Below are 13540 nucleotides of genomic sequence, written 5' to 3' on the forward strand. Positions count from 1 at the left end.
GGGATGGTAACGGTCTCTTTCTCACAGGGCTATTGGCAAATGCATATAAGTGCTTTTCATAGTGTCCAGCATTTTGTTCATGTTCAGGAACTGTCAATTAATATAGATCTGGATAAATGTTTTAAAAAATTGACCATCAAGATGTTTGCATGTAAACGTTTCCTAATAATAAGTGACAACTAAATTCTTTAATATTAGTTTAGATGATTTGTTACTAGGCATGATATTTGTTATGGATAGTAATGTATTACTTTTTGATGGTCCTGAAATTATCCTAATAGGCATCATTGATAATTTTAGAGCAATATTTAACTATGTTTCTTCTTTTCTAAATTTTCTTGATATAGTTGAAGGAAATATGTGCCTTGGAAAATTCAGAAAGATGATGAACAACAATAATAAAAACAGTGGTAGGGAGAAAAGTAGGAAAAAATAAAGAGAAGATGAGTCAAATTTCATAAATAAAGATTTAATCAGGTCCATGTCTTCTGTGGGGTCTGTGAGGCTCTGAAGTTGTAATAAAATGCTGTAGATAGATGTTTTTGCACATGTGCATTTTTTGGAGGAAGCTTTTTAATGCAATCATCAAAGGGATTTCTGATCTTTAAAAAATTGAGATTTCTTTTTTCTGGTATGAGAGACTAAAAATTCATCTAAATATTAAATAAGATTTCAAAGCCATTAAAAAATTAAGTACATACAGATGAATTATTGGTTCCTCCTATTTCCTTAACCAGATTTCAGTTACATTCTCATTGAATATGATAGGTCAAAGTTATTTTGCTAGTACTTTTACCTTTTCAAGTTAAAATGTTTCATTGAAAAGACTGACACCTATCTACAGAAATCCATCCTAAAGTAAAACATATTTCTTTTTTGCACCATTGACACTAAGGTAGGTCGGTACACTTCTATATGATTCTATGGTAGGTCTAGGGGCCTCTGAAATCATGCATTTTCTTATTTCGCTAATGGGCCATCTTTAAATAACTGGAATTATGCGAGTTGTAAGCTGGTAATGGTGAGTTCTATGCAGCATTACTCTAAAAGAAAAGATGCTTATTAGTAACAAGAAATATGAAAACCTTCTATTCAACTGAGTTTAGATTTTGAAGAATAAGAGGAAGATCTCCTTTTGGTGAACTTTTCTTGTATAAAATTCAGTTTTTTCACTTTTTATGATCTGGTTCCTTCGTCACTGTGACACCTGGTAAGCCTGTCAGAACCTGCTCTCTTTTCTAGCCAAGGCATTCTTCATGCAACACTCCATGTGTACTCCTAGCTTTATCCACACAGTGTCACTGTTAGGATCTAAATGGGAAAAAATAAGCAGGTTTCACTTCCTGATGAAAAGAGCATCTTCAGGTAGAAATTCCAATAGTAAAGATTCTTAGTCTTTGACTTATTCCCCTTGCATGCCCAAAGTGAGAGTTCCTGAAATGCATTTTAGAAACCTGAATGCTAATGGTCTGCCAGCAACTGTGAACATTCGCTCTAGGGTAAAATCTTGCCATACCAGGTCTCTCTTGATAATGCTCCCTGCCCCTCTTTGCCATATGAAGAGCATACAAGGTTTAGGCTATTTTATTTTGGGAAGAAAGTAAGTTCAAGATTATTAAGGATTACACTGTTTTTATTTCAAATTGTTCATTTCTCCCTCCTTCAGCCTCCCCTGCCCCCACTGCCAGAAGCAGTATTGAGTATTTGTGAGATAAATTTAAAAAAGATTAATAATAACTCATACAAATATACTTTAAAACCTGCTTATCTTTACAAGTTCTTTCTGGCCTTTAGAGTTGTCAGTTTATATCCTAAAGCATGAGATTGGATTGCTATACCCTTACCTAGCTTGAATTTTTGACTTTTGTCATTGGATTAAAAACAGCAGATGTGTGAAAAAGAATATTGTCTCCGATTATTTTTTGTAACACAAGATATTACTAGAAACAAAATATTTAAACTTTCAGGTATTTTTGACATACTGTTCTTGCCTTTTATTTACTCTGTAAAATACAGGCTTTGTTCTTAATGTTTCCCAAACTGCTTTTTCTATTTTTTTTTTTTTTTTTAGATTAGCTAGGGGGTAAGATTTCCATAAGAATAGCACTTCACACATCAATTTTCACTGAAAAAAAATGTAAGTTACCCAAGCATTTCTATTTTTCCAAGTTTTTAATTGTTCCTCTACTTACTGAAGAATCAAATTCTAAATGTGAGAAAAAACAATTCATTGGCACTACATTTAAATTTATATTTTCATCTATTCATTTTTGTCAGTAAATTCATAGCCAGCAGGCATGCAATTCATGAGCTGACTCATGGTTGAGTAAACCTGAAAACCATGTGCCCATTTCCCTGCTAAACTGGAAAGGTATTCTGCACTTTTTCTCTATTCTTTTGGAAGGGATGGCTAGGTAAGATATCCTAGGACTCAATCTATCCAGCCAGCTCTGGAAGGGTAGGTAACCCCAGAGGTGGCTTACAATGTGTTTTCATTATTCTCAATTGGTTTGGTGACTTCTCAGCATAATAATTTTTCAGCAGTTTGGTAGCAGCATGATGGAAGTGGGTAGGTGGGGAGCTTCTGCTTTGATTCATGATCTACACAATGCAAAATTAACTAAACATTTTAAGCAACTTTTCTGATCCAAAGAGTGTCTCATTAGATAGATAGATAGATAGATAGATAGATAGATAGATAGATAGATGATAGATAGATAGATTCTTTTTCCTCTTTTTTTTTTTAAACCAATTAATCTACACTGGTAACTGACTGAACTTGCTATTTTGAATAGAAACTTAGCAATGACAGAAAAATTTCATTTTAAGTTACAGATTGTTGCCTGGGTCAACCAGCCCATAGGAGAGATGGAGCTGCAAGATTGACGGGGCATTTGTGAGATCTGCCTTTTCCCACTCAGCACTGTAAGGAGCTCTTTATTTGGTCTATCGAGTTGATTGTTCTAAATCTAAAAAAAAACTTCTTTTACTAGGGACCTGACATGATATACCATAATGGCTTAGAAAGAAACGTTAAACAGTCCATCCTGTCAACGGTGGCTGCCGGGCGCCGACAGACCATGGCAGGTCTTTTTATCAGGTCAATGAGCTGCTAAAAATTGTCTAAGTAGGACCCTGCCATGATAGGCCATAGTGCCTCAGAGGAAGTCATTACAGACTATCAAGTAAACAATACACATTTTCAAAAAAATTACTAATTAGGTTTTGCAGCAATACTTTCCATCCTTAGGGGCTCTACAGTGAGATAATTGACCACGACGTGAGTTATGTCTCCCAAGCCAAAGGCATGAAGGTTAATTATCGTGGTGTACAGCCCCCAGCAAAGGGGACTGTGGTGACGAGATGATGACATTTCAAACATGTATTGATAGTTGTTTTTTAAGTAAAACTTTTTGGAATAGTTTTGATTAAAGGGCAGGGTGATACAGCTATAATAACAGCAACCAGGAAATAACCTCCAAAAGAGAGAAACAGTGTGCTGGAGAAAGACACCAGGAAGATTCATTAAATTTGTCAAGCTATTAATTGACTTAGAATTATTTCTTTAGGTACCTTTGAACTAGACATTCCTAAAAGTGTCTGTTCTTAATGTATCATGCCTTATCATTTCCACTGTATAGCCTTTAGTCTTCTAAGGGAGTTTGAATATATTTACCTGTATATAGAGTAGAAAGTTAGATATTGAGTTTCATTAGAGCATAGGTTCATGCTGTCTTGCTGCAGTAAGTACATTTTTGAATAAATGGTATTGTATGAAAATTTTCTTTAAGCATGCAATTTATGATTAAGGATCCAATTTAATCTCAGAGTAATCTACTTGAATGTTATAAAGAGAGATATTCAGGTGAGGGGCATTCAACAGCATTCTTTCTCTATCCTATAAGAAATAGGATCCTATTTCTTATCCTGTTTCTTATAGGATAGACAAAGAATGCTGCTGATTCCTTATTAAATGCTGAAGAGGCAACAGATTGCAGCTTAATGTCTATCACACTGGAGAATTTGCTTGAGGAGGTCCATATATTATCTGAAAAGAACCAAGTGTTCAAAATCTAGGCTGTGAATTTTCATATGCAGATAAAGACATAGTGTAATGCCTGAGGAACAGCTAGGAGAGACAAAATATATGCAAATACAGTAGCCATCTTGTCCTTTGGTAGCCAGGAGACTTGGTTGAGATAACTACTCTGTATGCAAAAAACGAGATGACACATTGCAAGGCTAATTTTTTTAAAAGCTAACAAATGACTTGTTCTTGAATGTATAGATTTGAAGACATGTGGGGAGGCAAATGTAAACAAGACAAAATTTACTATTGAAATGTTAAATTTCAGTATGTCATATCTAATTATCTAAATATCTAATATTTAAATATTGAAATTTAATATTGATATTGAATTTAATATTAAATAATTTAATACTGAATATTGGAATGCCTGCATCAAAATGTACGTCGTTGCAAGTATAGTGTTTAATATTTCAATTTTAGGGTTTAAATATATTATTACCAAAAAAAGTGGTATAGCCAGAGAAATTATAGCTCTGTTTGCAAAATACCAATCAATATAATCAAGAACAAGTCACACATTTTTTTTCTTCCTACATTAGAGCAAATAATTGACTTATTTTTCTCTACTGAATTAACAAGAGAAAAATAGGCCAAGTTTTGTATTTTGTCTCACATGTCTTTCATTGACTCTGTTTAGCATTTTTTCTCATGAAAAACCACCTAGCACCCATGCCTCCTGTAAAAGTCTTCACAAACATTTCAGGTGCCAGAAATAAACACTTACCTTTCTTGCATGGGTGGAAGTTGAATCCAGCTATTAAATCGGGGATCATATCGGCTGACAAAATTTGTACTGTGTTTTCCTGCAAAAATATATTTGAGACATTTAAAACTTAGATTCTTTTGTTGATTTGCATGTACACTAGCATTTTTTAAGATGTCTTTATTCTCAGATTTAATAGATGAATTCAGTAGAGGGAATACCTAACGCAGCATAGGTGATGAGTCAATAGAAAAATAAATGTGCCACCCCAAGTGTTTTTCCTCTTCCCTTTTTCTGTTTTTGGAATGAGTTAGGATGAAATTAAATCAACCACAATAATAAAAGCAACTACATTTACCAAACTGGCTTTTATTACAGTTAGGATAAACATGTTTGGGGTGTTCTTGGTGTTTTAATGTTTTAAACACAGTAAGTTATTGTCTGTAAATGATCAGTTCCAAAGACTACCTTGTATGATAATTTCTCTTGTTAGAGCCATTAAAAAAAAAAAAAAACTTCTCACATCTTTTCTTTTTTCAGAAAAAAATTAATTTAAAAGATAATGTTTATAGAGAAGTTTTAGGTTCACAGCCAAATGGGAAGAAAGGTGTAGAGATTTCTTTGCCATGTGTCCCCTGCCCTCACACATGCATGGCCTCTCTCGGTGAAAGAGACTGTTCTCTCCCTGTTCAAACAATAGCAGCGACTACAAAAAGAGCCTGACTGGGAAAGTTCGTTTTGTTCTACGCATACCATGTAAATTTTATGTGTGTATTTGGTGAAGCACAGTTGCTGTGACATATACACAGGTGCATTTCCTGAAATGGGAAGCCTGAGTCCTCTGAGCCACTTAACCAGCTTATCCCCTCTGTTGAGCCTGAGAAGCATGGTAATGCCTTCAAAATATTAAAATGAATCTTATTGTATATATACATTGATATTAAAATAAGAAATGGGAGCAAAAGAATATATTACATTCTCTATGTGGCACTCATCTAAAGTTTAATCATCTAAAGCACTGATAATTATCTAAAGCACTCAAAGCCTTAACTTTCGAAGTCTGCCTTTATTTATATATGTGTAACTAAGCAAAATTCACTATAAGATTGAACAAATAGGGGTGTGTGCATGTGCTCAGACATGTTTACTTAACACAGTTATTAACTGTACAAATATATATCAAGCACCTAGCATCTACTGTGTGTTTTATGTATTCTATACTCTGCAAAGATATTGGTATGAAAGAAAGACATAGCCCTTATCTTTGTAAATGGAAACATATAACATCAAGTAGTGATTAATGCTATTAGCCAGGAATGATAGAGGGGAGGCCAGTTTAAGTAGGATGGTCACCTGTTCACAGATGTCTTCTGCAAGCCATGCAAATATCACACAATGAGCCTCTCAGGCAAGGGAGCAGGAAAGAATTGAGTTCCTGGGCTGGCAGTGAGTTCAAAAACAGCAAGAATCCTGGGGTGACTGGACAGAGGTCAGAGAGAAGTTAAGGGCCAGAACGCAGTGTGCGTTATGGACTGATGCAGGATTTTTGTATTTTGTTATAAGGACAGTAGCAAGTAACTGGAGAGTTTTGAGCAAGTGAAAAACAATCTAATCTATCACACTGGCTGCCATGTAAAGAGCAGACTCTAGAGGGGCCACTATGGAAGAAGGGGACTGTCAGGAAGCCACTACAATCATCAACGTAAGAGCTGTGGTGGCTTGAATGAAGGTGGAGGTGGTAAGAAATGGTAGAGTTTCAAATCTATTGTGCAGGCATAGCCCAATAAAATTTCCTGATGACTTGAATATTGGTGTGAGAAGAGTTGAGTCATTAGCGATGGCTGCTAGGTTTTTAGCCTGAATAATTGAATGGAAGGTCATGCAATTTGCTGAGGGAGGGAAGACTAAAGAGGAGTAGGTAGAGAGTTGGGAAGAGAAATTATGAGCTCTGTTTCGGAATTAACCTTGAGAGACCTATAGGATCTCAAATAGGAAGTGTCTGGTAGGCCACTGGCTAAACACAGCTACAGGTGCAAATTTTGGAGTCATTAGTCCAGAGTTATTATTTAAAACCATAGGACTGGGGGCAACCATGTATGGAGAGTGTATGAAAATGAAAGACCAATAGGTCCTCAGAATGAGCCCTGGAATAGAAGAAGCAACCCACAAAGGAAAAGAATGCTCAGAGATAGAGGGAAAGGTGTGGTATTTTGAAAGCAAATAGTGTTTCAAAAGGAAGGGAGGTGAGCGACTGTGAAGTAACCATGGGATTTGGCAGCATGAAGGTTGTTGGTGTCCTCGACAAGCATTGCTTCAGTGAACCAGAGGGGATGAAAGCCTAGTGCAGACTACTCAGGAGAGACTAAGATGTAAGAAAGTGGAGGTAAGAGGATAGACACTGTTTCTTAGGACTCTGCAATAGAAAGAAGATTACAGCTGGAGGATGCAGCATCGAAAGGTTTGTTTGGTTGTTTTTAAAGTTCAGGCACACTGGAAAGTCCTTGAGCAGTCAAGAGGGAATGAGGAATAGACCTGAGGATTGGAGCAGAAACAGTAATGGGGGAAGACAGAATATATAAGTTGCAATGGAAATAAGTGAATAGATAGAGAGTAGCAATATGAAGAGTTTATCTTCCGAGTGCTTCTATTGAGCTAAAAAGTAATATAGTGCCTTTGAAGAAGGTGACTTTGAAGAAGGAGGCATTTGAAAAGACTGAGAAGTGAAATAGTTTCCTTGGAGGGTAGAAAGGTGCATTGACCAAATAAATTTAGTGGAGCTGAATAGTAGCCAGCTTGGCTGTGTGGTTTTCTCTATTCATATTTAGTTGCTCAGGCACAGGAGAGAGAGGTAAGAGAGTTAGGTTTAACCAGGACTAGTATTGCCAGGAAAATACAGAGGAAGGAGAGACAGAATATGCCAGTTTAAGTAGGATGGTCACCTGTTAAAAGGCAGCAGGTATATGAGGAGAGTGGTTATGGGGATGGGCCATAGAAGCTAAGCTCAGTAAACAGGGAAGTAAAGACACGAGGGGATGATAGAGAGTGAAAAGGTGGTATTACCAGCAAAACAATGGATTACTACCACATAAAGAGGCAGCAAATGGTATCATCTGCAGATATCTTTTTAAGTGCTTCAGGTTTGAAGGGTTTGAGAATGGCAATAAGGAGAAAAGAGAAAAGCTACTCACGTCCAGTAACATAAATTATTTGGGGAAAGGAGATATACATGGGCTCCTATTAGAAAGAGTGGCTGGGAAAGCAGTACTCTCAGAAGATAGTCAGGTTTTGGCCCGGCATGGTGGCACACAACTGTAATCCCAACACTTTAGGAGGAAAAATTTTGATGGTTAGGTTGAGTGGTAAATTGAGTTTTATTTGGGGACATACAGGAAGAGATAAGAGTACCAGGGGGAAAGGAAGACCCAGAAGACTTGGATTTTACATAAGGGGGCTCCAACTCAAGAAAGAATTATGTCTAGAGCTGGTTAATAAGTGAGTTTTTGTGAAATTAACCTTAGAACTTGACTAAGAATGATAATACTTTCTCTCCAGGAAAATGGTTGCACATTTCCATAAACTGGAGCACTGACAGAGTCTATGCATGTCTATTAGAATATTATCATGCGTTCCTATCACTAGTGACATGAAGAGAGTTGATAGGAGTTAATGTTTATATCTGAGTAGAAAACCTTATGTGTGTATTTTGATTATATTTCCAGTAACTAATATATTTGCTGACTTCAAATTGTGGTCATCAATAGATCATCAACAGATACAATTATATTTATTTAAATGAGTACACGTTTGTGTTTTATGAGCATGTATTAAAATTTGCAATTTTGAATTTCAAGGGTGCACATCTTGGACACAATTTTCATAAGGACTAATGTTTAACTTAAGAAGATTTCATCTTTGGGACTGACATACATAACATCTGAACCCATGGATTTAAAAGCTTTCTTCCTGTCAGCAATGATAGTAAAGCATGCTGTATATTATCATAAGATTGGTATCCTTTATATATGTTTTGGTATTAATTGCACAAGGTATTATAATATGAGACTCTTGTATTTTAGAGATGGTTGAGTCTCTTCACAGTTTTTAAAATGAGGAATGATGAAGAGTTCCTTGTGAATGAGTGGGAGCCACTTTCCATTGTGATCCAATATTGATTTAATTTCACCAAATCTAAAGCAAATGCATCACTGTTACACATCTAACCAAATATATATGTCTATGTGAAAGACTGGGTATTATAGTGATTAAAGACTAAGGCTCTGAAATCAGACAGACCTAGTTGGAATCAGCTCAGCTTCTTGTAAGCTATATTTGCTGGCAAGTCATCTAACCTCTTCAGTCTTAGTCTTCTCATAGTAAAACTAGAGTTATCATGGAATGATTTGCAGGATGCTTGTGAGGATTAAGTCAAATGATGCAGGTGAGTGCTTAGCAAAGTTCCTGGCAATAAGGAATACTCAATAAGTACCACTGCTAACACTATAGAAGTCAACCATGGTTGATCAGATGGATGGAGTATGGAAATCATTCAAGGGATTGTGGCAGATGCTCTTGATCACTAGCCCAGATCCCTTTACCAGACTGGGGCACCCATTCCCTAGCTGCTTAGTGCTGGCTGCTCAAGGTCACAGCAGCTCCTCCAGCTGAACAGGCCACCTCAGTGCCTTCCTTCCCTCATCCCTCCCTGGGGGAAGGCTTTAGCCAATGACTGACAAGAGGTGCAAAAGGCTGGCCTGCTTGCCTCAAGTAAGCAGTTCTCCTTCGTTTAGGTGAGCCCAGCCTATGGTCTAGCCTCCTTTGTCCAGATTTATGCTAAATGACTTCACATGCCAAATGAGTTAGGGACACAATGACTCAGCCTTTCATGTGGAAACTTCCAATGCCTGTATTAAGGCTAAAGTAAAATTAAAATATAGTAATTAAAGTTATACTAAAATTTAATTCTTTGCATCTTAGTGGTTAAAGCAAAGAGAAGAGACATGATGGTCACATGGTTAGCATTAGTAATAACTTTCAAAAGCACACAATGCCTCAAACTTTGGCCTAAAGAGTTTATCCTCTGGGGCTTCAAAGGGAGCCCATGAGTGGCAATGGTGAGAAACATCCCTACAGTAAATGCGGTCGTGTGCTGTTTCTAGTCATTTCTCAGAGCGTATTCACTGACGGCTTTAAACCCAACTGCTGTTCTTCTAAGGACTAGAAAAGAAAAAATCAGTGTAATCCAACGCATGATTTTATGGGAGTCTGAATTAGTTCAAAGATGAAATTTTGATTCTCTAGGCTAGGGGAAGGAATATGTCCTTTTAACTCTCCGCTGCTCCCCGCCATCTAATTCTCTCAGATGTGCCTTTGAGTAGAAGTTGAACAGCAAAGAGTTACCGGGTTTTTTGCTGTTGTTGCTGTTTGTTTGTTTTCTTTGCATATGCCTGTGGAACAGGTTTTCTGTGTTGCTGCTTAACCTGACTCATAGGGATGGGAGGTTCACAGTGTTTTGTGAGAATAAATTATGATACCAAGACTGCTATTTTAACTGAGGCCTACTCTACCTGTGAATTGCAGTAGGCTGAAGACATTCCTGTTTTCTCTTGTCATGTTTTAGTTTTAATCTGGCCTTAAAAAAGAATGTTCTGCAGATTCTTTGCTTAGATAAACCCAGTGGCTGCACACTGTGTGTTTGCTTACAAATGCTCCTTACAGTTCAAATCACTTCCAAAGAAGGATAAGTTAAGTAGTAAATGAGGAGTTTACAATGCATTGTACGCATGTCAGGGTTTTTTGGTAACATATGGAATCCATTATTACGAAGGTAAGTTAGAGGAGAGATATGAAATATCATCATTGCTTCTGTTCCAAATCTGTTTCCTACAAAGCCCAGGAACTGTTTTCTTTCCAACACTAGAAAATGTGGCACAACAAAGCTGCAGGTCTTGAGAAAAAAAAGTCCCCCTCTCTTAAAAGAAATGTTCTTAGAGAGTGGCCTGGATTGCTTTCCTTTAAAATTTTCTAGAGCGAACAGATGTAACAGTTTTCTATAATTTGCCTTGGTGCAGATGCTGAAAGAGAGAATTCACAATAAAATATATGCAGTATATGTAATTTCAGCTGGATATTCTGGGCTTTTAAAGTAAAAATGTGTACCTGCAAGCTGTTTTATGGTTTCTCAGTCATAATTATCTCTGTTACACAGAAGGCTACAACAGCAACTCCTTCTTCATGTGCAAGCTTTCCAAAAATATCTTGATAATTTTGCACATTCTGCAAGCCACAGTGCTCTTTTTGTGTTTGATTTGGAAAATGTGTTGAAATGTTTAACTTCTCTTTGCAATATGTTTATGATGTAATCACATCAACGGGGAGGATGGTGGATAATCTATGGAAGAAGCACTTGCAAAAGGTACAGCAACTGGAATGGATGTCGAGGAATACCTGCTGCAAAATGACTTCAGCTGAAGTTGTGTGCAGCATGACTGGACATAATGCTTATGTGTTGCAACCACATTATTATATTGATAAAATGGGAGAAAGGTGGTTGAGAAGATGGTGAGGATTCTTAACAGCTGCAGCTTGCTCCCTTCCCCTAGGGAGTCTGTGCTCATGCTTGTGGCATTCCTCAGGGGATGGATAAGGAGAGGGGCTGGGGTATCACTGCAAAGCCAAATCCCTAGACAGTTGATGAGTGATCGCTCTGCTACACATGTCCCCAGTTAGCTCAATGATTGACCCTCTCCCCAATTGTCAGCCCAATTTCCAGACTATTTCATTTGTCCCCGTTGTACAGAAATGTATTTTCCACACTAATTACAAAACGGACTGCTACTGATGCCCTTCATTACACACATACTTTTTGAGCACCTCCAACTAAGTTATTCAGTAGTTACCATTCGGATTCCATTGGTCCTCTCCACCCAACACGAACAAGAAGTTTTCCACCTCCACAACGCAGTGGTGGGCACTGTTGTATGGCATAACTGAAATTAAGAAAAAAAAAAGATATATGAAATTTCCCATCTCAGGACTTGGCTCACTAGCTATTTGTTTCACTGAAGTGCATAAAATGTGAGACTGAGTCAGGGGAGGAAAACTGCACAGATAGCCATGCTGCTACTCATCAATCCAGCGATCCCTACACAGTGACTCAGTGGTGTGTTCCCAGCGGCTTCAAACCCAACCCCTTTTGACTCATTTTACATAATGTTATTCCAGAAATTAGTCAAGAACAACCTGTCATGCTGCCTTCGATTCCTAGGTTCTCCTTACCTGCCCGATGATGTGGATAGTGTTCTGAATGACTGACACTCCTAAATGGTCAGGGTTGGGGTTACTTCTTGGAAGAAGTAACCCTGAATACACTTGGAGCCATTAAGCTGCTCTGCCCAACTTGGTGTGCTGGCAATCTTTCCATAAACAGACTCAGGGTGCTTGGTAGCTTTCTATTCCACAGCAATGAACAAGCTGAATTTCCATACAGTTTTAAGTTTTTAAATTAAGGTCCTGCTGATTTAATGCCTCCTCCAAATGTATACACTTAATTTCCTGTACAATGTCATTAGCAGCACAATCCCACATTTTCTATCTATATGCTTAGGAGCTCTTCTGTAACAAAGATGAAAACTGTCAGGAACATCACAAATATCTATGCTCCTTGCCTCTCCCTTCTCCCTGCCCAAATGTGGTGGAAGTGAGGAGGGGGCATTATTTAGAAACCTACTAATGCCAGCTTCCTCTGTATTTGTTCTGATTTACATTTCCTTTGGGGAGACACAAAGTACCAGAATAGGATGCTCCTATTTTCTTTCATGCTGTGCAGTTAGTCTCCACTACAATAACATCCTCTGGTAAATGTAAACATATACAGCATTAGTCATCATATCTCCTATAGTGGTTTGGGCCCAGTGACACCAGTAGGAAAAATGATGTCCTTGTTCAGCTCATCATATGGGCACCTTAAATCTAGGTGAGGACAAATGGGGAGGTGATGTGCACGTTCAGACAGGGAACGTATTCCTTGACACGGATCAACAGAGCACTTAAGAAACCAGTGCAGTGGGAAATCAATATGAGTCAGGGCCAACTCTTATTTGAGCTTCTTTGCCAATGCAGAGGGAGAGAGAAAGTGAGGAGACCTATCTCACACCTGACTTATTTTGGGTGCTATATATCTCTCATTTCATTTTGTTTTTGTTATCTTTTATTTTTCTCAGAAAGCACTTATGCTGGCTAAGATAGGTAAATAAAAAATAAGAAACAGGCACAGGTTTGAGACCTATAACAACCTCTGAAAGAGCAAATCAGATCATTTAAGCTTCTTACTAGGGATTTTAGGAGTCTTGTTTTGTTTATTTCCCTACTGACGTATTTATTTGTACTGCAAATATGCATTGCTTTTGAACTTACATCCACAAGGCAGAAGGCATTGGTATGTAACCTCCAAGTTGGGCGATAATGTAGAAAATGGGTGGTCAGTGGTTTTGGGTGGTCCATGAATTAGGTCAATTGACTTTGAGAGTCATCTCAAGAATGTCATTTAGCCTATCAATCCTCAGTTTATCTCTTTGAAAAATGCTTTTTACCTCTATAGGTCCTGCAGGCTTCACTACTCACAATTCATTGTGGCAGAGTATATGTGAGGTTCATTGAGCAACAGAGGTGCAATATGTTTTAAAGGTTTTCTTTTCTTTAATTAAGTTCATCATTGTTTGGATCATAATGCTGGTTCCAAAGTATCAAAA

General features: G+C 37.5%; 1 protein-coding gene and 1 long non-coding RNA gene across 2 annotated transcripts in view; one reads left to right on the forward strand and one right to left on the reverse strand.

The window, feature by feature from the left end:
* Positions 1-13540, forward strand: part of LOC144579042 (uncharacterized) — a 120478-nt gene that overhangs the window by 77700 nt on the left and 29238 nt on the right. The gene's annotated exons all lie outside the window — the stretch shown is intronic.
* KLHL14 (kelch like family member 14) overlaps positions 1-13540 on the reverse strand; it is a 96753-nt gene that overhangs the window by 9152 nt on the left and 74061 nt on the right. Inside the window, exons 3-4 of the mRNA XM_008979666.5 lie at positions 11690-11779; positions 4815-4893 (exon numbers count right to left, since the gene is read on the reverse strand). Of these exons, the coding sequence (XP_008977914.1) occupies positions 4815-4893; positions 11690-11779 (169 nt within the window). The remainder of the gene's footprint in view (positions 1-4814; positions 4894-11689; positions 11780-13540) is intronic.

This window comes from Callithrix jacchus, chromosome 13, assembly GCF_049354715.1.
Source record: "Callithrix jacchus isolate 240 chromosome 13, calJac240_pri, whole genome shotgun sequence".
NCBI classification, from domain to species: Eukaryota; Metazoa; Chordata; class Mammalia; order Primates; family Cebidae; genus Callithrix; species Callithrix jacchus.